Source organism: Emydura macquarii, unplaced genomic scaffold, assembly GCF_026122565.2.
Source record: "Emydura macquarii macquarii isolate MOO-44397 ecotype Brisbane River unplaced genomic scaffold, CSIRO-AGI_Emac_v2 contig_781, whole genome shotgun sequence".
Taxonomy (NCBI): domain Eukaryota; kingdom Metazoa; phylum Chordata; order Testudines; family Chelidae; genus Emydura; species Emydura macquarii.
In genome coordinates, this window is record NW_027130918.1 from 69,221 (window position 1) to 90,294 (window position 21,074).

The following is a 21,074-nucleotide window of genomic DNA, read 5'->3' on the forward strand; positions in this document are numbered from 1 at the left end:
CTTAATCACCTTTGGCCCAAACAGCCTTTGAATATGGGAACTGCAAGTTGCCTCCCCTCCATTGAGATGCTGGCACCTATGCACGTGCATGGATGGATTTGCCCCAAGTCCAGAATTCTATCTCTGACAGTGGCCACTACCACATGCCTCTGTAGAAGGTACAAGAATCCTCTAGGGAATAATTAAGGAATAACCTACCTACTGCTTCTTCTTAATCACTCTGAGCTAGAGAGTGGCTTAAGAGCCTAGGAGCTGGAGGCTTTGTATCCTTCAGAAACTATTTTTGAAATCCTTATTATAATCGTTCTGGTGGTTCTCATTATCCATGTCAACCTCCAATCCTTTTGAGTCCAACTAGGCTTATTGCCTTGATATCTCGGGGCAGTGAGTTCCAGGGGTGATCTGTGCTTTGTGTGAAACAAGGATACTGTTTATTGGTTTTAAATGTACAGCCTTTCTATTTAATGGGAATGTCCCCTTGCTCTGGTTTGGCACAAGAGTCATCTGGCAGGGCCAAAAGTGAGGTGGAGTCCTGTGAACTAATGAGCCTAGTGCTGAGTTTATGCAGTGGCCCCAAGGGCTTAAGTTCAAGGTCATGGAGAATCTGGCTCTGGGTTTGAACAACATCCCCGAGGACTCTGAGGTACAGAAAATGTAGCAGTGGGTGGCCATGGGGACTTTAGGATAGCAGAGAATGCAGTGCTGAGGCGGGGGTGTCCCAGCCCAGTTCCTCTGATGCTGGTGTGTGTACCACAAAACCACCATTGCTAATGGCATTCGTTGTCCCATCCCTTGTCCTCAATGGCAGCCTCAGCTGAGAGGCCGACGAAGAACTGAAAGGGTCTTGGAGATTGAACTCCATTTTTACCATTGGAGGACGGCCTCCAGAGCAGGCTGAGGAAGGGTGAGCAGCATGAGGGAGTTTGCACTACCACTTAGGCCTTTCCCATCCTTCCCAGGATCTGCCCCAGGTCCCAACCACACTTGCTGAGCGTGTGCATAGCTGTATTTCAACACAGCCACTCTCCACCGGGTGACAGATCGCTGAAATGGTGAAAATTACACAGGAAGAGCCAGACGCTGTTTCACCTCTGCCCTTAACCCTCTCTCCTCTCTTTGCCACCCCCACCTCCCCAATACACACACACACCCCTGCTGCCCATGGAAGCTATTTCTAAGCAATCCCGGGCATCTGGGGAATGAGGCTCTGAACAAATATCGGAGCGTGCGCGTGCATGCACACACACAGACCCACACACGTGCTGCTGCAGCAGAGTCAAATATAGACCTTATGAAAGGGGGAACAATGGCAAGGGGTTGGATTACATTGCGTTAGGGCCAGCAGGCTGCGGGTGTTTGTTGTTGGCCAGGGTGGAATGGGAAAAGTGAGCGGGGGGTGGGGGGAAGGAGAGAACATTTGTTTTAATATATAAACCCCAGCCTGGTGCTGTGCTATGCTGTGCAGCATGTGTGTGTGTGAGTGACCTGGAGTAAGAGCCAAGCTATGGGATGTTAAACTGAGTTGGCAGCTCAGGCTTTTGCGGTCTCTCTCCAGCTGGTTTCTGCTGCTCCCCTGTCTCCCTTGAGGGATTAGAGGGTTTCACTGGGCTTCTGCACAGGAAAGTGTTTCTTTCTCTCTTTGCTTCAGGGAAGGTTCCCCCAGTGGAGGGGAAGTCACAACATCACCTGTTCCTTCAGCCCAGCATCTACCTCATGCCACTGATGTCCAGCTGCCTCCAAGGAGCAGGTTCCAGACAGAGAAAGAGAGGGAAGCGGGTCCAGTTGGTTTTGACAGGTAATTTTTTTGTCTGTATGTGAGTGGTGACAGCGCTTTGGAAGCGTGGCCTGGCAGGGGCTCTGCGGCTGGCACATACCAAGGGAGAGAAGTACAAATGCAGTAGGGTGACAGGTCAGCCCATTCCAACCCCAGCTTCCTATTTCATGGGATTTCCTTTAACAGGGGGAAATCTCTGAACAGATTCTTACAGTTAGAAAAAAATCCTTCCTAATTCTGACCCAGCAGCTGTTCAATGCAAGAAGCCCTGGGGATGGTGTAGCAGTGATCGGAGCAGAGGAGAGCAGAGCAGGGTCTAAGCCTGCAGCAGGGTGCAGGAATCCCTTTCCCAATCTCCTGTCTCAGGGGCTGCAGAAAGAGCTGTCTTTCCTGACTAAGTCTCCAAGAGCCTGAACATTGTTACAGCAAGTCCTAGACTTAGGATTCTGCAGGTTCAGGCTGAGAGCCCTCCACCCCTAGGGAAGTTTCGTCCTGAGTCCCTAGTACTAGACAAGAAGCTTCAGGTGTTCTCCCACTCCTTTTTCCCTCTGTCCCTTTCCTCCCTTTTCTTTACTTCCCTTCTTTATTTCCCTTCTCCCCATCTCATACTCTCTGTAAGAATCACACAAGGACCATGGTCAAAAAGCGAAAGAAAAGGTCACATTTGTTTAAATTGGCCCATTATGTCCTCTCTCACATATTTAAATGATTTCTGTTCCCTACCCTACTGCCTGTGATTTTATGTCTCCAGTGACCAAGTGTCACCTCATGTACCCAGATGGCACTCACTCAGTGCCATGGCTCTCACCCTTGAGAGGAACAGAAAAGAAAATCCTGAGTCCTGTGCTACTTAGAGCAATCTAACCCCATCTCCCCCTCTTGCAGACACTGGTGAATTGTATGTACATGCACACATTGATCTTACCATAGCACGCTTCTCATTATAGTGGTACACATACATACTCTTTGTCACTGCAGATATACACATTGACACCACCATGGCTACACAAATACACAGCACACACACTCAATCCACCAGCACACACAGACACACACCCAATGGCACCAGCATTCAGAAGGCCCTTATCATTCAAACTAAGTAAAATACAGTTTATTTGTATGGGATTCTGTTCACACAGGGGGCTTGCAATGCACAGCAGTTGGTACAAGGGCAATACCCCAGTAAGAGGGTGTGAAAGCAGGTGAGGGTGGGGAACGGGGAGAGGTGTGAAGGGTGAGTAGCAAGTGCCTGCTACACCAGAGTAGTGTCTGAGGAAGCTGGTGCAGGCAGTACCGTTTCAAGGATGAGGAGTGAGGGAGGTGAGCAGCCTAAGCCCTATAGCTAAGGTGTTGGCAGTGGAAGATGCTGCCTGGGAATGGCAGAGCAGAGGGAGCAAGTAGGGATATTGCACAATGGTCAAAGAAGATTGAAAGCAGCAGGGGAGTTCTTCCTGTTATTTTAGCAGCACCAGCCAGGGAGGGCGAGCTGTCCTTCTGCTTCTCCTTCTCCTTACTGCTCCCCTTTACTGTAGCACCTGGTATCAAGAGAGGTAGGGTCACAGTTGTAGTCTGAGTTGGGACATGAAGGGCCTTGAAGAACAGCACCTTCCATGACTAGGTCTCCTAGGCACTATGATGCTACTACTACTACTACTACTAAGGTGAGGCTAGTGACTTTGTAGAAGATGGAGAACCAGTGAAGTCCTCTCAGGATGGAGCTGATGCAGTTCTTCTCCGTGTACATCTGAGAGAAGATGGCTGAAGCATCCTGAAAAGACTGGGATTTGGATCTGAGGGATCTCTGGCCATGGAGATGGGTGCTCATACACCTGACTTGTGAAGGGAGTGATTCAGCAGAGAAGGTCTAGAGGATAGATTGAGGTGCAAAGGTTTGCTCAGAGTCTAGGGGAGCTCAGGGCCGAGAGGAGACAAGAGGTCAGAGAGAAGGGAGGTGGTTGAATTGGGACTGCATCTGAGAGTCCTTCTCCACCCAAAAGGGAGGGTATCTCTCTTGTTGATGTTTGAGTGGAGCAAGTTAAGAGCCAGGTGTTACTGTGTGTGACAAAAGGGGAGGGATTTGAGGGTGATTAGCATAAAAGTAGTAGTTGAGATAAGTGAAGATGTGCCCAAGTGGGAAGAAGTGGAAGAGAATGGTGTCTTGCATGACAGGCGAGTGAGGCACAAAGACAGGAGAGATATCAGGTGGGGAGGAAGCAGAGACACCAGCCTAAAGTCTGAGAGGGATGTGTAGCCCATGTCAAATACTGAGGTCAAATATGAGGGAGCTCTAGATGGAAGAGGGGAGGACCCTTTGCCCTGAGGAGAATGCTTTCAGTGCTCTGGAGTTCAAATTCAAATGGACCAAGGATGCTGTGGGCAGTGAGGGGGTTGCAGAGAAGATGATTTTCTATAGTATTTCACTTTGAAGAGTACATTTGATCTAGGGCCACACTTGACAGCACTGGGGTCAAAAGTGAATTTCTTGAGGAGCGTTGCAGCTATGAGTGTGGTAGGGACAGAGTTGCCAAGAAACGAATGGATGATAATGGTGCTGGCAGAGAGAGCCAGAATGGAGAGGACAGGGCCTGAGAGAAGGCAGTCAGCCGTGAGGAGGGGGGAGATGATGATTTGGGAAGGTTGGGGGATATTAGATAAGGAGACTGAGGGGGCAGTTAGTGGCTGTGATGCTATTGTTATTTGATACAGTTCTGGAGTGGTAGGAAATGGCAAACTCTGGGCAACAGGTGAGGGGGAAGAGGAGAAAGTGGGCAGGTGGTAGAACAAACTGGTAATGCAGAAGAGTGAAACTTGCCAGGACCTTTGGAGATTATGCAACGATAGACAGGAAGGTGCCTTCCTTGGTGGGAGAGAGACCTTGCAGAGGACTAGCTGTTCTGTCTAGGTCTGGTGAAGGAAGCTTTGGTGCACCAGCACCTCTCCAGATGACATCTTAAGGGCTTAGAGTTTATCAATGTAATGGGAGGTTCTAGAGGAGCAAGGAAACTGAGAGTTTTTGAAGGGGCAAGTTGGTTTGGAGATGCAGATAGAACAATCAGATGCTCCCCAATGGTCCTTGTCACCTCCACAGAAAGATCCTTGTTATACACACAAATATAGACATAAACAATCAGCTGACTGAAGATGGGGCTGACACACCATTAATCTTTTTGGAGATCCTTGAAGTCCTGAGTGGGCTGGGAGGAAGAAGGTGGTTACTGGATATCAACCAATGGCTTGTGGATGGTATGAAGAGGAGGGTTGGGATTCACAGAACAAATTCAGCTTTCTTCTCTGATGGGAGGTGACTGTCAGAATTACACTGTCTCTACTTTAAGCGATGGGCTATCTCTTGGGCTGAAAACTGTCAGAGCTTGTAGGGCAGCCTTTAAACTAGACGGGAAGGGGCTGAAGGAGGAGCTTTCACATAACTCTCATAATCTAGCATGTACTTCCAATGTAAAATAAAAATAGAGAGGGATGTTTTTCAGGAACTGATTAATAATGGGGGGAATGAGCACTGATGTATTAAAGTGTGTGCAGAAAAAAAGCAGTAAGTGTGAGCAGCAAGACTTGATAAGGATAACACAGTGATTAAAACGTGGCAGCTATGTGTGGTTGGTTCATACAGGGACTCCCAATGTTGCTTCCTTTGCTGGAGCCACACTGGTGCTAGTGCCACTGGGGGAAGTTATGGGAGTCCCTCACCCCTATAGGTACTGGAACTAGGGGCACTGGGAATGCTGCCACATCCCATCTTGAAGTGGTTTTCATTATATACAGGATTTACAGTTTGGTTCAGTGGCTCTCAGCACCCCAAGGATACCAATTGTTCCAGCACCCCTGCTCATCCCATTCACCATGTGGATCTGAAGCAGCTTGTGGTCCTTGGTTCTCATCCCCATTTTCAGCAGTAAGCCTGGGTTGGTCTCTCTGCTGGTCCGAGTCTCCACAAAGAAGATTTAGGATGGCTGCCAAGTAGGTAGTTAAAATCTCCATGACTAGCATCCTGTGAACCAAGAGTTGGCCTGGGGTTTTTCCTTGTTCACATCTGTTTCTCCAACCTTTGAGACCAGTACCTGGCACCCACAGAGCTTCTCCTTGGCTTTTCCTTCCACACAGGATATGTCATTCCCCCCCTCCCCGCTCTTCTCACTCTTTATCTGATTGTAGCACCCCAGCAGAGGGAAGGAGTTGGCTAATCAGCCCCCCCCCCTTCTGTAGACCACAGAGGTCTGCAGTGCCTTTCCACACAGGGGACCCCCCCCCTCCCCAGGGCTGGGACAGAGCCAGGGGGCTCTGACTCTCTAACAGAGCTCTCTCCTTCCTCCCCTGCTCCCGCTCTGCAGTGGTGTGTAGCTGCTCCCCTCCCCCCGTCACCCATCCCCTAGGTGAGCAGGCACAGGGACTAAGCTCGGGGCAGATTCTGCGGGGGTGGCCGGAGGGGGAAGATCTCCTGGGCGGGGGCAGGTGCCAGGCAGGCGTCAGGCAGAGGCAGAAGCGGCTTCCCCGCTGCCATCCGGGCTGGAGCAGGTGAGAGGTGAGTGGGGCAGGGCAGGGCAGGGGGCTGCCAGTGGCTGGGGGGCTCTGCTGGGTTTCCTGGCTCCCGCTCGCCGTCGGGTTGCGGGAGGCGGCATGTCCCGGGGAGGGAGCGGGGATGTGCAGCCACACGCAGCCCCTGGCAGCCGGCCTGAGCGCACGGCAGCGGCGGGAGGAGCAGCCGGAGCGGGGAGCCTCGCAGCAGCTCCGCAGCCCTGCGCCTCCCCGAACCCCCAGCCGCCGGGCCGGGCCGGGCATGGCAGCCCCCCTCCGCCGCTCCCTGCGCTAGACCCCGGCAGCTGCGCCGCGCCCCGGGGAGCCACAGGAGCCGCCGCCGCCGCCGCTGCCGCTGTTGCGATCGCCGAGGTGAGGAGCCGGGAGCCCGGCAGGAGCGGGGGGAAGCAGGGGCCGGGCGGCCTGCGGCTGGGGAAGGGCTGAGGGGCCGCGATGGGAGGGAGGATCGGCGGCGAGCCGGCAGCTGCGGCGGGGGCAGGAGGCGGCAGGGCAGAGGTGCTGCTGCCCCGCCGCACAGCTGGAGGCCGGGCGTTGGGCTCCTGGTACCCGGCGGCCTTGGCTGTGTGTGGGGGGGAGTGGTGCCCACGGCCGGCCGGGGAGAGGTGGGGAGGGGGATGTGGCGGCGGCAGCACGTGTCTGCGGACCAGAGAGCGAGTGTGGAAAATCGGGACGGGGGGGATAGGCGCCTGTATAAGAAAAAGCCCCGAATATGGGGACTGCCCCTATGGGGTCACCCTTTACTCTGCACTAAGCCCCCTGCAGCTGGCCCCCGGGGCCAGGGTGGAGGCCTCTCCAGCAGTCCCAGAGACCTGACGGCTCTTCTAGCCCCATCCCCGCCAGGCAGGGCCCTGGGTGGGCTGGGGATCAGGCGGGATGCAGAGATCCCACCTGAGTGCACAGGAGTCAGTGGGCTAGGTAGGTCCTGGGGACTCCAGGGCTGACCGTGGGCTTCCCCCGCCAAACATTGAACCTCAGTGAGGGAGGGCACCCCACGGGGCAGCACCCCCTGCAAATTCCATCCTCCCAGGGGGAGATCCTGCCCTGGTCTCAAAGAGCAAGGAGGAGCTAGAGCAATATCAAGGTGTGCCAGAGAGAAAATCGGGCATTGCCTCCAACAGCATCTGGGAGCAGGGGGCATGCCTCCCTCTTTGCTCTGCCAGGGGTTGCTTTTCTTAGCTGATCCACTTTGTGCTCCATCTTCATTTCCACTTTAGTCTAACTCCCTCTCTCAAAAGAGAGAGACGGGGGAGCCCCTGCCTCCCATAAAGTGTAAAACTCAGAGGGCAAACTGGAGGGTTAGTGAAATCAATGCTAAGGATGCAGAGAGGTCAGGAGGGCAGCTGTAGGAGAGGAGCAGAGCATGGAGGTGTGAGCCATAGCACCTAGAAACCCCAGCCACTGAGCTGTGATCCAGTATCCCTCAGCCACTGTCAAGCAAATCCCCAGGACCCACTGATCTAGTAGCCCCAGCAAGCCTAATAAAAAATCAAAAATAGTATCAAATATAGTATCAAAAATAGAAAGTCCCCCCAGTTCATGAGAGGGACCTAGGGCGTGGAATAAAGACCTAGCCCCAGTCCAAATACTGCTCACACCTCCTTCAACACTGACAAAACACCTTATGTTTATTTAGAGCCTTTTATCCCAAAGGATCCCACAGTCTTTGCATGCTGCCTCCCCATTAGTGCTGGGAGGTACCCAGTGTGGGGAATAATGTCCACATTATGATGGCATTAAGTCTGAGAGGTCATGCCTCAAACTGGGAGACTTCATCAGAAATCTAAGGGAAAACGATCTTTTCAATGACGTGGTATGAGGCTCAGCTCCCAACGCCCCCAGAGGAGCAGGCAGCCAACTGTTCAGCCATAATCCCTAAATTATTTTCTAAAATTCACAGGAATCACTTCACCCTCCCCTGAAATGCAGCAGCTGTTCAACAGCACACACCAACACAACACAGCACTTTAGGACAGGAAGTGAAGGAGAATCCTGTATCCAAATGTCACTGCAGGGGAAATTCCGGAAAGTAGAATGTAATTATCTGTGGTGGAATTTGGCCAGGCTAATCAAAAGTGCCATGGGATCTGTAATGACCGCGTGTAGTTAGAATCTTGGTTCTGCAACTCATCTGAAAGATGCTTCTTGAAGCACCATGCCCCTAAGACAACAGGAAGTCCAGACTCAAACCAGCCCCCATCTGAGGTACCAGCACTGCTTCCTAAAGAGAGTCTGTCTGCTGCCTGAGTCCTAGGAAGTCTCCTGTCCAAGTATTAACTCAGCCCAGCACTGCATAGCTTGAGAGCCAACCTTAAGGTAGAACAGCCCGTCCTCTTCATCCACACGTGTGGGTAAAGTCCCTCCATATGCTCACTATTCTCCTAGGAAAATTGCCTGACCCCCTCCCATCTCCTTATATTTCTGTCCCTATTATGTCACCCTACAATTGTCTGCCCATAACAGTCCCAATATACCCCAGAAAGCTGTGAAGGAACAAGGTCTTTGAGGGGAGCAATAATGGACAAGCGGTGGATGAAAAATAAATGGACTCAAAAAGATTGGGGCCACCAGTGGCTCTGCAGGAAGGCAGGAGAAACAGGAAAGAACTACAGTTAATTAGGAAGTATTTGCTTTTGCTTTTTTTAAAGCTTTAACCCCACGTCTAGGGGCCTTTACCCCACTCCCATCTCCTGCAAATGTTGCTCCCGGCATTACTGACACTTGCCAGCATTGGAGCGATTTATTTTCCGCCATCCCCCCCCCTTGAGTCTGGCAGAGACAGAAGGAGATTCCCTGCTTAGCCATCAGCTTTATGAGGTTTGCTAGCTGCAGCTCAGTGCCTAGGGAGAGGATGCAAAGTCCCCAGCTCTACATCTGAGTGCAGTTGGCTGCACTGATTGCAAAGGCAGTGAGGACTGAGAAGCAACTTTCTTAGCACCGGCTGAGCATCTCAGAGAGGGTGACCCATCCATTCAGACTGTAATTGAGAGATGCAGAGGTAGAATCATGTGGTTGATCTCAGTATTGAATAAACACAGGGATGGTTCCCCTGTGCTGGGGAAGCAGGGTCCCTTGCGGGGAAGGCTGAGATATGTGGATGGGTTCCAGGCTCCAGTTTAATATCCTAGCCATTATATATTCAGGTTTATAATTCTGCTGTATACGTGTAAAGGAGGCTGCTTGGACCATAGAACCCTGGTTGTCCCCATGAGAAAAGGGAGCCCTGGTGGAGAGATGAGAATGAGAATGTGACAATACCTATAAAAACGCATGCTAACTCAGATCTCCCAGCAATAGGTTGCAGAGGGGGAGTGTAGAGTTTTTCTGACCATGCTCTTTATGTCCCTGTAGGTGTTCATCTCGGGGCCACGTTGACCATGCTTAGGAGTTTCTGTCTCCAGCTCATGTCCTTGGTTTGGATCCTTTTGGCCCATCATCATTTTGCCCAAGGTGAGGCTCAGTTGAAATTTGTCTTTCTCCTGGGTCCATCCTTTCAAACCCCCCATTGGTGCTCCTGAAGTCTCCTCACATCACTGCTTGAATCTGATCTGACCTGTGAGAGCAGAGGCTGTGCTTGCAGGCTGCTGTCAGAAAGTCTCCCTGCTTTGCTTTCCAGGAGTCTCAGATCAGCACCGGGCTAGGCAATGCCCAGGGGGACAGACAGTAGGAGTCCCTTGGGCTGCATATGGCACTCCCTCGCTTTCTGTAAGAATGGCTGGATTATGGTAATGGATACGACTGTTCCAAGAGGCAGGGAAAGGCGGAAAGAGTGCAAAAGGCCAACTTGGAACCTGAATTTGCCCCGGATAAGTGGTGAAGCCACAAAGTACCCACCATGGCAGAGTGCTTATAGACATGAAACAAGACAGTATTCAGTCACAGGCTGAACTGGCCCCGCACGCGGCTCCAGATTAGCCATGGCATGTTATGGGAGTTTCTAGTCCTGATCTGCACCATAGGGAGTCTGCCTCCCACTTGCAGTGAAGGCCATTAGGATGCAGCGAGGAGAACACGCCATCCCCTCTCACTTCTCATGTTCCATGTGGTGTAGCTTAGAGAAAGTCTCTTTTGCTAGCAGCCTGATATAAGCTCTGCTGATGGGACTCTAGACCCTGCACAGGGCAAGAGGATGGACTCAATCAGCTAACAGTTCTCCATCTCCATGACAGGGGCTGAAGGAGGCTCAGACCCCGAGATAACAGGTCTATTTCCTGACATTTGCTTCTGCTCTCCCATTCCTACCCCAAACTGGTCTCTCTTCCTGCTCTCTTGGTCTGATGTGATCCCATGTTTCAGGTGTGCAGTGACACCTGCTGGACAGTGGGGGAGGGGTGTTGAGAAGCTGTTTGCTTTCTTCATCTCCTTGGCTCTCAAAGCCTACAGTATCCATGAGGAGGAGTGAAGCTCCCCCAACTTGTCCCAGCTGCCAGATGATGTGGGACTGACAGTTCTGGACTTGGTCTAATGGCCACTCCTGAGCCCTGCAAAACCATCATGTCTCAGTGGTAATCAGTGAACAGGAAGGAGAGAGCAGGTGACCTGAGAGGAAGAGGCAAGAGCAATGAACAGGGGAGGAGGACTGGAGATGAAAGGAGACACCTGATTGAAGAAAAGAGGCCAGTGTCGGGAAGGAGGGGAGATGAGGAGCAGCAGGGCCAGGCCGTGGCTCAGTTACGGCCTTTGGGGCCTTTAAATAAATAAACAGAACTCGACACCTGTCAGGTTATACTGCCCCACTCTCGCCTTCCTCTCTGCAGCAGAGGGAGGGACTGTTGCTCACAACCTGGCCACGGCAGAGCCTTGCAGCCTGGTTGACTATCATTCTGAAAGCATCTGCAGCCCTTGGGATAGAGGCACTGCTGGGGACAGAGATAATGCCAGCCCAGCCTCTTCCCTGCCTCACTCACCTCACATCCCAGGGAAAGTTGGCTTTTCCCAAAGGACACAAATGTCCCTCTTCTTTAGACTAGAAGGAATCTTTCTTGTCCCTCTGATTACTGCTCAGAAGCTACTCCTAGCTTTTACTATCATTATTTATTATATTATGGTAGCACCTGGAGGCCCCCATCAGGTTTGGGCCGTATTGGGCTGGGCGCTGTAAATCCACAAATAATATACATACCTTCCCAGGAGAGCCACAGTCTTAAGAAAATGCCACAGAAAGGGTGAAGGACATGATCCCAATATGTAATTTTGAAGCACATTGTTAAGTTTCTAAATAAAGACCTGTTGTGTCTTGTCGCAGCCCTAGATTGTGAGCTCTCTGGGGCAAGGACTGTCTTGTTTATACTGCACCTTGCATGCTGGTGCCCCTAATTCTTGATTGGGATCCCTAAATGCTGTTGTCATACAAGTACTAATAAGGTTTCTATGCACCTGTTCCTCTCTGTCTGATCCTTCCCTGTGCAGATGGTCTCTTGTAAAGCCCTCACACCCACTGGGGTCCCTGTGACATAATGAGGGGGCAGTAAGAGATAAATGGAAGAGGGAGAAAGTGAGCACTTGCAAGATAAAAGGGATCTATGGCCTCACCACCCTCAGTGTGGGCAGATCTGACCTAGTAGGGACCCTTGGCATGAGCAGAAATGGAACCCTGGGGCCTGGATTCACTGGTTTATGTTAGCAAGTGCTTGCATCTCTGACCTCTTTGTGAACTAACTCCCACTCTCTGCCCTGGCCTGCAGGTGATGACTGCAATGAGCGCTGTAACCTGGCCCATGGCGGCTGTGACCAGGATGGCAAGTGCAGGTACAGTATTTGGAACTCCAGTGTGGTGCATTCGAACAGTAACCGTTCCTGGGACAACTGATCTCTTGCTCTGCACACTGTTTTCCTGGGACATCCATCCAAACCCTTTCCTAACCCAAGGAATGCAAAGGGGCTTGCCCTACTCACCTCACCCAAATCTCAGTCCCCACACTCCAAGAGTCATATATTCCAGCCAATTGGACAGACACCCTTCTGGTGGGGAAGTACGGTCCCACTGTCCTTTCTCTGCTGTGGGCTTTTGCTCCAGTTCTTCTAGAAGCCAACAAACCTGCACAGTTCTGCAGTGGAAAAGTGGCCCCTATAATCTCAACAGCAGTCTGAGAGGCAGCATAGCAATGCATGAGAGACACTAGGGAGCCTCAGGGCTTAGATATTATGGTGATGGGTATCCTAGGGAGAGAGAATGATAGCCACGCAGACAACAGCAAAAGGATGATTGTAAGCTGTTTTAGAGTGTGACCTCTTTGGTGCAGAGACTGTCTTTCTGTGTGTGTGCAATGTGGGTACTTGCAGAATACATAAAATACGTGGTAACAGAAGGCAGTGGTGGCTTTGACGCCCGCAACAGAAAGAACAACATTGGCTAGGATACTGGCATAGAGTTCAGTTATAAAAGTGTCATCGAACCTGTGCTCTATCTGTGCTACTTGCTGCAGCTGTGAATAGGGGAACCCACTGTGGCTCATTTCTGTAGTGATGGCATCTAAAACAGTGATGTGGCTGGTCTGGAGTGCAAGGGGTGGCAAGGTAAAGTCAAGGATGCTGTTCTAGTCAGGAGGGCGGCTTTGCTGCCAGTTATTATGGAGGATACAGAGATGTTAGCTATTGCTTCCATTTCCGCTCTCCACTTGTTCTCTGAAACCTCCTGCAGCTCAGCAGCCCCTTTTCGCCATTATCCAGTTCTCAGAGAGACTCTCCGGCTAGCCTGTGCTGCGCCGTCAGGACTTTCATTGCCAGATGCTCCTCCGGCCTCCTAGTGAAGGGGAGAAGCTCAGGGCTCCTGCCATCTTGCTGGAGTCTGTCGGGATTGTAGGTGCTGCACTGCCTTTGTGAGGTTTAATTTTGTGATACGTTTTGAGTCCAGATTCTTATGTTTTCCCTGCTCTGTCGCCTCAGCTCAGTTCTGCTTTCATCCAGATGTTCTCTTCCTTGGACACAGAATCTCCTCTTTCCCCACTGGAGAAATTGGCATTCTCCAATCAGGGAACACTTACAATCAGTGCCCATTGTTCTGTTAGGTCCAGACTGCTGCTGTGTTCTGCAGGAACTGGTTTCTCCATCACTCTCTTAGGGCGAGCTTGTAGAATAAGGTGATACTATACCTGGGACCCATCTGGAATACTGTGTCTGGCTTCACATCTGGATTACAGTGCCCCATAATTCAGGAAGTGTGATGGAGCGTTCATCCCACATGTGCTGGGAAAGAGTTAATTTGGGCATGACAGACCAATTAACCTGCCTGCTGGCACATGGAGCATAGGCCAGGTCTAATTAGAGATAAAGAGCAGCTGGGGGATGAACAGGGCTTGTTTCCCTAAAGAGCTGGGTGAGCCCAACTAGGGAGGAGAGATTCAGAGGAGAGGAGGTAGCAAGTTCCTTCTCTAAGAAGCAGCCTGATAGAAGGCTGAGAAGCAGAATTGGAAGCCTGGCTGGAGACAGGGACCCTGAGGAGTTGTAGCCTGCCTGAACCCCTGAGGGAGGAGAGGAATGTGTTGGTCCCTGGACAGTGGATTGTCCAAAGCATGGGAACTTGAGACAAAGTGTAGCATATGAGGCAGACTTGTGAGGAAGAGGTGGCCAGTTGAGGGCTGAAGGTTTTGTTTTGTTTATATTTCTTTTGTTCTTTGGTAAAGGACTCTATGGCCCTGGAAGGGCAGGAGTTTGCAGATTCATCTGGCTGGAGGGCCATGACACTCTTACAGCTGGACTAGGCCAAAGGACAGTAGTAAGAAACTGAAGCAAGAGTTGCTACAGCACCAGAGCCAGCCAGGAAGGGGATGTATTGAGCCGGCTGCTTTGTTGCTGGATGGATATGAACAAATTTATAGTACAAAGAAGGCAACAAAATGTACAAAGCTACAAGGCCTTGGGGGGAATTCTGCTTTCCTGATGGTGCTGCTCCCTGCTCTTTAGTTTGGCTGGAGGGGTGCAGGAGTTTTCTTTCTGTCTAATTTGGTACTTGGATATAGAGCAGATTACTGGGAGAAGAATAATGTGGACTAGCAATTAAAGTCAAGGCTGTTAGCCAAACGTCTGGGGTTCTGTTACCGACTGCCTCTGCCTCCCTATGTGGCCTTGTAGGGTAAAATCCCTTTTCTTCTCTGCCTCAAGTCCCACATCTGTAAAGTGAAGATAATATTTACCTCCCGCTCTTGGGAGGATTACGGCGTTAAATGTTGGGAGAGGGCTTTGACGAAGAAGAGTGTGAAATCAAGTGCTAAGTGCAGCTATTCCAGCTTTTATGGGAGAAAATAAATGCGATAGTCGCAGGACACACAAAATGCCACTGCACGCCAGGTTACCAGACAGGGGATGTGTTTCTGCTGCAGTCACGGGTGTGATGGCAGCTCAGGAGACAGACCACAGCTAGCTTTAATCTAGCTATCTTGAGCCCTGGAACAGTGGGCTGCAGCATCGTGGCTTCATTGCAGAGGAATTACCCACAGTCCCAGGAATAATAGTACAGCCCTGGCTGCACCCAAGCCAACTAAAGCTTGCTCAGGTATGTCTACACCAGCTGCAGTTACATCTCGTGACTACTGTGTAGACATGCCTGTGATCTGTCAGCTCTGCCTCCTCCTCTGGCCTTGACGGGCTCCCAGAAGAAGCCATTTTCTGCCTCCCAGGGGTGCTTTGAGAGAAGACTTTCCAATCACCACACATATTTATGGCAAGCACAGGACGCTGCGTGAAGACAGCATTGTGTTAACCATTCCATAATGCAGTTCTTGGCTACATTATGCTAGTACTGGGGAGACTGCTGTGCTCTGACTGACCTTCCTGTATCCTCTTGCAGGTGTGACCCAGGCTGGGAAGGAGAGAACTGCGAGAAGTGTGTGCGGATGCCGGGCTGTCTCCATGGTACATGCCATCAGCCTTGGCAATGCATCTGTCACAGTGGCTGGGCTGGCAAGTTCTGCGACAAAGGTAGGTCACACCAGCTGGACAGGAATCCGCTCGCTTCAGCAAAGGGTTCAGTGACAGGCAACTTGATTAGAATGAAGAACTCCAGATGGGGAAAGTGGTGGGTGAGGTCCAACTACCCTGCAAAGCTAGGGAGGTGAATGTTGAGGGCACGGGGGTTAGAGGCACCAGGTGTCAATCCAGCTGCCTGAGCTTATCCCCATGAGATTGTATTTTTTACTCTTTCATGCTTAGGGCAGGAGCCCAACACATATCCCCTAAACGGAAGGATGATGCAGCCGTTGAGGTGACCAGCTGTTTCTCATTGTGATGTTTGCACTGGGGGCTGGGGCCTTGTCTTTCTGTCAGCGATTGGGCCCGTCCCTTTTCCTTTCTACAGAAGAGGGTCAGGCTGCTGGGCTCTGATCCCTATTTGCAGGGCCAGTGATGCTGTGACATTGATGGGCCTGAGCCAGTGGATTTAGTGCTATTCACCGGCTTTCCCTCACTGCTGGGACCGCTTCCTATTTCCATCAGCACTTCCTGCATTTGGCAGTCCGCTGGGTGGAAGCCTCTCACTCAGTCAACTTCAAATGGAAGTGAGTGACGAAGTAGCTTCACAGCAGAGCTAATCTGCCCTCCAGCTAAGGGTCTCGGGGCTCTACTTGTCAGGATGGAGGGTGTAGAGAATACGGCATGCAGTTACTCTATGGCGCTCAGAGCCATGGAGCAGCTAAGGGCCTTCCCTTCTCTGCAGCCATCTCGCTTTCCCTACCATATAGAACAACGCACAAGGGCTTTGAAAGCTGCAGCTGAAGAGTCGTAGAGCCTAAGGCCAGCCAGGACCACCGGATCATCTAGTCCATTGAGTTTCAAACTGGGGGTTGCGACCCCTCAGGGGGTTGCGACGTGGTTATGTGGGAGTTGTGAGCTGTGAGCCCTGACCCCGGCCAGGCACGGGGCTGTGAGTCTCCCTGCTTCCTCCTGGGGGAGGCACATGGCGGGGGGAGGGAGCGGTGATACACAGATACTGCTCACCCCCCCCCCCATGGTCCTCTGCATCCCCTTGGGGACTGTGGTTGGGGGGAGAGTGAGAAGCAACGCCAGGGCTCCCTGCACCTGGGTCACTTTCCCCACCTGGGCAGTGCTGTAAGGTGAGCATCAGGAGCTGCTGCTCTCTGCCCTCCCCTTATGCAGCACAGGTAGGGAAAGTGACCTGGATACAGGGAGCCCTGACATTGCTCCTCGCTTCCCCCCTCACAACCCCCTAGGGGTGCACAGAGGAGCAGCATTGGAGGGGGAAGTGAGCAGCAACACCAGCTTCTCTGTGCATGCAGGTCTGTTTCCCCAGGTGGGCGCAGGAGGGAGGTGCAGGGGTTAGGGGTGAAGAGGGCACAGTGAAGGGGTTAGGGGCGAAGCAGGAGCGGGGAGCCTGCAGGACTTAGGGGCAAAGGAGGAGTGGGGAGCCCATGGGGGCCAGAGGCAGGTGCCCACAGGGCTGAGGGGGTTGCACTCAGAGACTTGTTATGTGAAAGGAGTCACCAATACAAAACGTTTGAGAACCACTGATCTAGTCTGTCTGAGCCCTCTATGTCAACGGCTATCGAATGCTTCCAAGCACCAGAATTAGACCAAAGTTTTACAGCCCTCAGGAGACTAAACTACTGTGTGCCACAGGCAGGGAACAGGAGGGACCAAGGTGCACCAGTGCCTGAGGCCACTGCAGTGGCAGGGAATTGATTGAGATGTACCCCAAACAGTTGTGTGTTGTGTGTTATGCTGCTAAGTTTGAGAGACGCTGCTGCTTATGCTTCATCTCTTCCCTTTGGGGTAAGGTTGACTGTTCTTGTTGGCACCAGCTCAGCCCTGCAGCTCATCTGCTCTCACCAAATGCTTCCCCTTTCTCTCTCCTCAGACATACACATCTGTGAACACGAACCCCCATGCCAGAACGGAGCCGAGTGCATCTACGACGGGGATGGGGAGTATTCCTGCCTGTGTCTTGAGGGTTTTCATGGAAAGGACTGTGAGCGGAAGACAGGGCCATGTGAGAAGGCAGGGTGAGAGAGAGCAGCAGGGCGGGCAGAGATTACGTAAGGCATTAGCTCCAGCTCCTACTCTACCAATCAATGACCCAGTTTGGATCATTAGCTGTGGATTTCCATATGTTTATGGCATTAAGCCAAAACCTTCCTAGTGTTTAGGGCAGCTTTGATTTAAGCTGACTGTACTGGGAGCTCCCACAGCGGATGGAGTCTGTGCTGTGACCCAAGCGGATTCCAGTCACTTGGCACAGCCAACGCAGTGACCCTGCCTGTGCTTTGCACTCAGGGAAACTTACTGGGAGTCAGCCTTTTTGTAAGCTTTGGCTTTAGTTTCTTCCTGATGTGGGATTGGACAGTGCCTCCAGATGCAGCTGTGTGCCAGGTGTGTCTGTGTATGTCCACAGGGACATCTTGGCAGACCTTTCTCCCCTCTGTGCAGCAGGGACCAAACACCTGCCCTTTCCTCTCCCCCACTTGAGGGTGGAATTCCATCTTCTGCAGACAGCAAGCAAAAGATCTATGTACCACTTAAGTCCATGAGTGTATTTCGCGCTGAGAAAAAAAGCCTATCTGGGGCCAGAGTTATATCCTGTCCAGGCCTGTGATCTGTCCCTGCTCTCTGCCTGCAGGTTTCCATGCCGGAACGGTGGGCAGTGTCAGGACGAGAACGGCTTTGCCAGGAACTTCACCTGCAGGTGCCTGGCTGGCTTTGTTGGTGCCCTCTGTGAGAAAGACGTCGACGATTGCCTGATGCGTCCTTGTGCCAACGGAGCCACCTGCCATGACGGTATCAACCGCTTCTCCTGCCAGTGCCAGGTGGGCTTCGAAGGGCGTTTCTGCACCATCAACATTGACGACTGTGCCAGTCGCCCATGCAAAAACGGGGCAAAGTGTTATGATCGCATCAATGATTTTGACTGCTTGTGTCCCGATGGTTTTACTGGCAAAACGTGTGAGGTCTCTGCTCCGGAACCGACCTGGCTCACCTTTTACCATCCTGCTAACAGGGAGAAGAACGGTGCTGTAAAAAGCACAACCAGCGAATATCTCTGGGTTACACAGCCCGAGCCAGTCAGGACTGAGGTTACTGGGAGATGGGCTGTCAACAACAGCGAGAAAACCAGTGGGGGAGGGCTGTTGAAAATTTCTGTGAAAGAGGTGGTGACCCAGAGGGACGCAGGGCTGAGTGAGCCCCAGTTGGTGACCGTGCTGGTGTTTGGGATACTCACGGCTGCACTGGTCTTGGTGACCATACTGTTAATGCTGCGGAACTGGCAGAGAGGGTGTCAGAGGTCAAACTGGTGCCAAAGCCCCTCACAGGCAGCAGGGAAGCTCCAGGAACAAGAGTGTCAAGTGGGCATGTTAAATACAGTCGTGGTAGAGCCCAGGAAGACAACAGAGCTCTGAGGACTCTGGCACTCTTGGAGTGAGGCCCTGGCAGGCAGTCATGCCAATGAACCCTTCAAACTGTGCCGTGGGAGTCATTCTGGTTGGGTATCTCCAAAGTACTAAAGGCCTTTGGTGCATCCTGGTCTGTGATTCAGTGGGGAGGGGGTTTCCACCGGGCAGCGAATCCGTATTTGGAAACACAGCTCTCCAACGGGATGTGACCAGCCTGTCCTGGATCTAATCCATCTCCATCAACCAGGCATACCTAGGTGTCCAAAGCCGGATGGATGCCGAGTAATTCCTAGTGCTCATCCCTGGTGCCATCTTTGGCCTATAGTTCACACTGGGGCTAGGGCTGCTGGACCGGTTGTGCTCTGTCTGCCCTTCTGTAGTGCTGCGGGGTTCCCAGCTCTTTCTGGTGGCTGTAGTTTGCTCGTTTCAAAATGCACAGCCCCAGGGAGGGAGCAAACAGGCTTCCTCCATAGCCTTGTGGTGCTGCGAGCTGCAGTGGAGACTCCAGAGGTGGCTCGAGAGCCCATCTTGCCTTTTTCTGCCTGATATATCCCTTCTTCCTGGCTGAGGGGTTGTGAGAATGTTTTGTACCTTGCTGAGGATGATCCATGTGTCTTTTTCCCCCCCTTTACCAAACAGGTTGAGCTGGTTTGTTTGTGTTCTAATAGTAATTCAAGCTCCTTCCCCACCCCAACACAGGCTTCCACTTCCCTGCTCGCTGAAGGGGAGAGCCAGATGTGTTATAAACACAAAGCCAGCTCCCCTCCAGTGTTGCAGAGGATTGGGCTGGCCCATCCCACATGCCCCTGCAGGTGGAATTGAACAGGGAGGAGGCTGGAGGTGAGCTCTGGGTTGGTTCAATAGTAGTCTAGGGCCCAGTTCCTGCCTGCTTTCCCTAGTAATCCCAGGCATAGAGCTGGGCGTAACCTATAATCAGCCACTTACAATACAAAGTGAGGGCTCTAGGCTCTCCCTAGAGAGTGTAGGGGCGGATTAGAGGTTAATTCCAGAGTTTCAGATAGCTTTAGGGAACAGAAACGTGGCACTACCTGCTCAGCAGCCCTAGGTGCACCTTCTTGTAGGAAGCACACCTGGCTGCTAAGACACATCAGAAGGAATGGAACATTTAACCATGAATCATTTCCTGGCTGGTCCAGTCCAGTCACTGTTGACACAGCATTCACACCCTCTGTGCCAGGGACAGCATGGGGCTAGACAGCATGGCTCAAACAAAGTGGAGAGAGTTTCCCTGTGTCTCACCACTGCCCCACAACCCTGCTATGTTGTATCCAAGCAGGGGCCATAGAGGCCACGCCACAGCGGCCACGCCACAGCCAGGGTGAAGGAGCTAGAGTCCCACTGCCCCACAACCCTGTCAGGGAACGGGGCAGAGCAGACAAAGGAGCTGGAGGGAGAGGGGATTAGGGCTTTGCCAGGAAGATTATTTTTTTAATACACTGATGGATGATGTAATTTTATCAAATAAAACAAATAAAATACCAGACCCAGCGTGGAGACTAACCGAGCCTACAAACAGAGCCCTTTGCCAGTGGTGTTCTCTCCTCTGTGCTGGTCCACGTCCACCCCAAATCTTTGTCAGAGGAGCTGCCCTGTAACCCCTGATCTTGGTGCTGAACCCCAAAGACACCTCTAACCCATGGGGCCTCCTGGGGCTCCTCAGTCCTCTCACCCCCAAGACAGAAAGGGTGCTTGCTTCTTCAAGAAGCCGTATTATACCCTGGGCTCCAGCTCAATGAGCAAAGAGGGACCCGGCAGGGATGCAGCTGGGTCTTGCAGCCTCAGGAAAGGGGCACTTTTGTCTCAGGTCAGTCTGAGGGAGGGCTTGCTTCTGCTATGGGCATCCTCGGAGTGCTGGAGAGAGGGGCTGGGCTGGGCTGGGCTGGGCTGTGTGGTGATGGCAAGGTCCCAAAACATCATACTAGGAGGGAGCAAGAGGGGCTATGAGCCTGTCTAGCCTGACTCTGGGCAGCGGGAGGGGAAAGGGGGAGAGATCTCAGGCCAAAGGAAGGAGGAAAAGGGAAGCTGGAAGTCACTCAGGCAACATCAGCTCAAGACCCCACCCATGGGGAGCTAAAAAGGGGAGATTCAGCTTACACAGGCCAACCTGACTGTGTAAAAGACATGGATTCAAAGCCCAGCTCTGCTGTTCCCTCATTTCCTGCCCACATCCAGCTCCTTAGGCTGGCAGGCTCCACCCTGCCACACAAGACACCCAGGCCTGAGTCTTCACTCCAGGGGCCTCTCTGACCAAGCTGGAATCAGAGCAGCGCTGAGGACCTCTGAGGGCAAGATGTATCCAGCCTCCTGAGCCAGCAGGCTGTGGAGCTGGGAGAGGAGGGATAGGAAAGCTCCTTTGGAGTGGTGCTCTCTAGACTAGCTCTGGAGGCATTTAA

General features: G+C 52.2%; 1 protein-coding gene across 1 annotated transcript; it reads left to right on the forward strand.

The window, feature by feature from the left end:
* The first annotated feature begins 6,406 nt into the window (after positions 1 to 6,406).
* On the forward strand, positions 6,407 to 20,827 carry DLK2 (delta like non-canonical Notch ligand 2). The gene is made up of 7 exons (XM_067543118.1): positions 6,407 to 6,620; positions 6,662 to 6,676; positions 9,674 to 9,772; positions 12,007 to 12,070; positions 15,108 to 15,238; positions 17,130 to 17,274; positions 17,889 to 20,827. The coding sequence occupies exons 1-7, from the start codon at positions 6,407 to 6,409 to the stop codon at positions 18,664 to 18,666; spliced, it is 1,446 nt and encodes a 481-aa protein (XP_067399219.1). The 3' UTR covers positions 18,667 to 20,827.
* Positions 20,828 to 21,074: the final 247 nt, after the last annotated feature.

Excerpts from the sequence above, each read along its gene's own strand:
- DLK2 (XM_067543118.1), top strand. The coding sequence starts at position 6,407 with ATGTCCCGGGGAGGGAGCGGGGATGTGCAGCCACACGCAGCCCCTGGC. Across the intron at positions 9,773-12,006 it reads CCATCATCATTTTGCCCAAG|GTGATGACTGCAATGAGCGC; the intron begins GTGAGGCTCAGT and ends CCTGGCCTGCAG. Across the intron at positions 12,071-15,107 it reads GACCAGGATGGCAAGTGCAG|GTGTGACCCAGGCTGGGAAG; the intron begins GTACAGTATTTG and ends ATCCTCTTGCAG.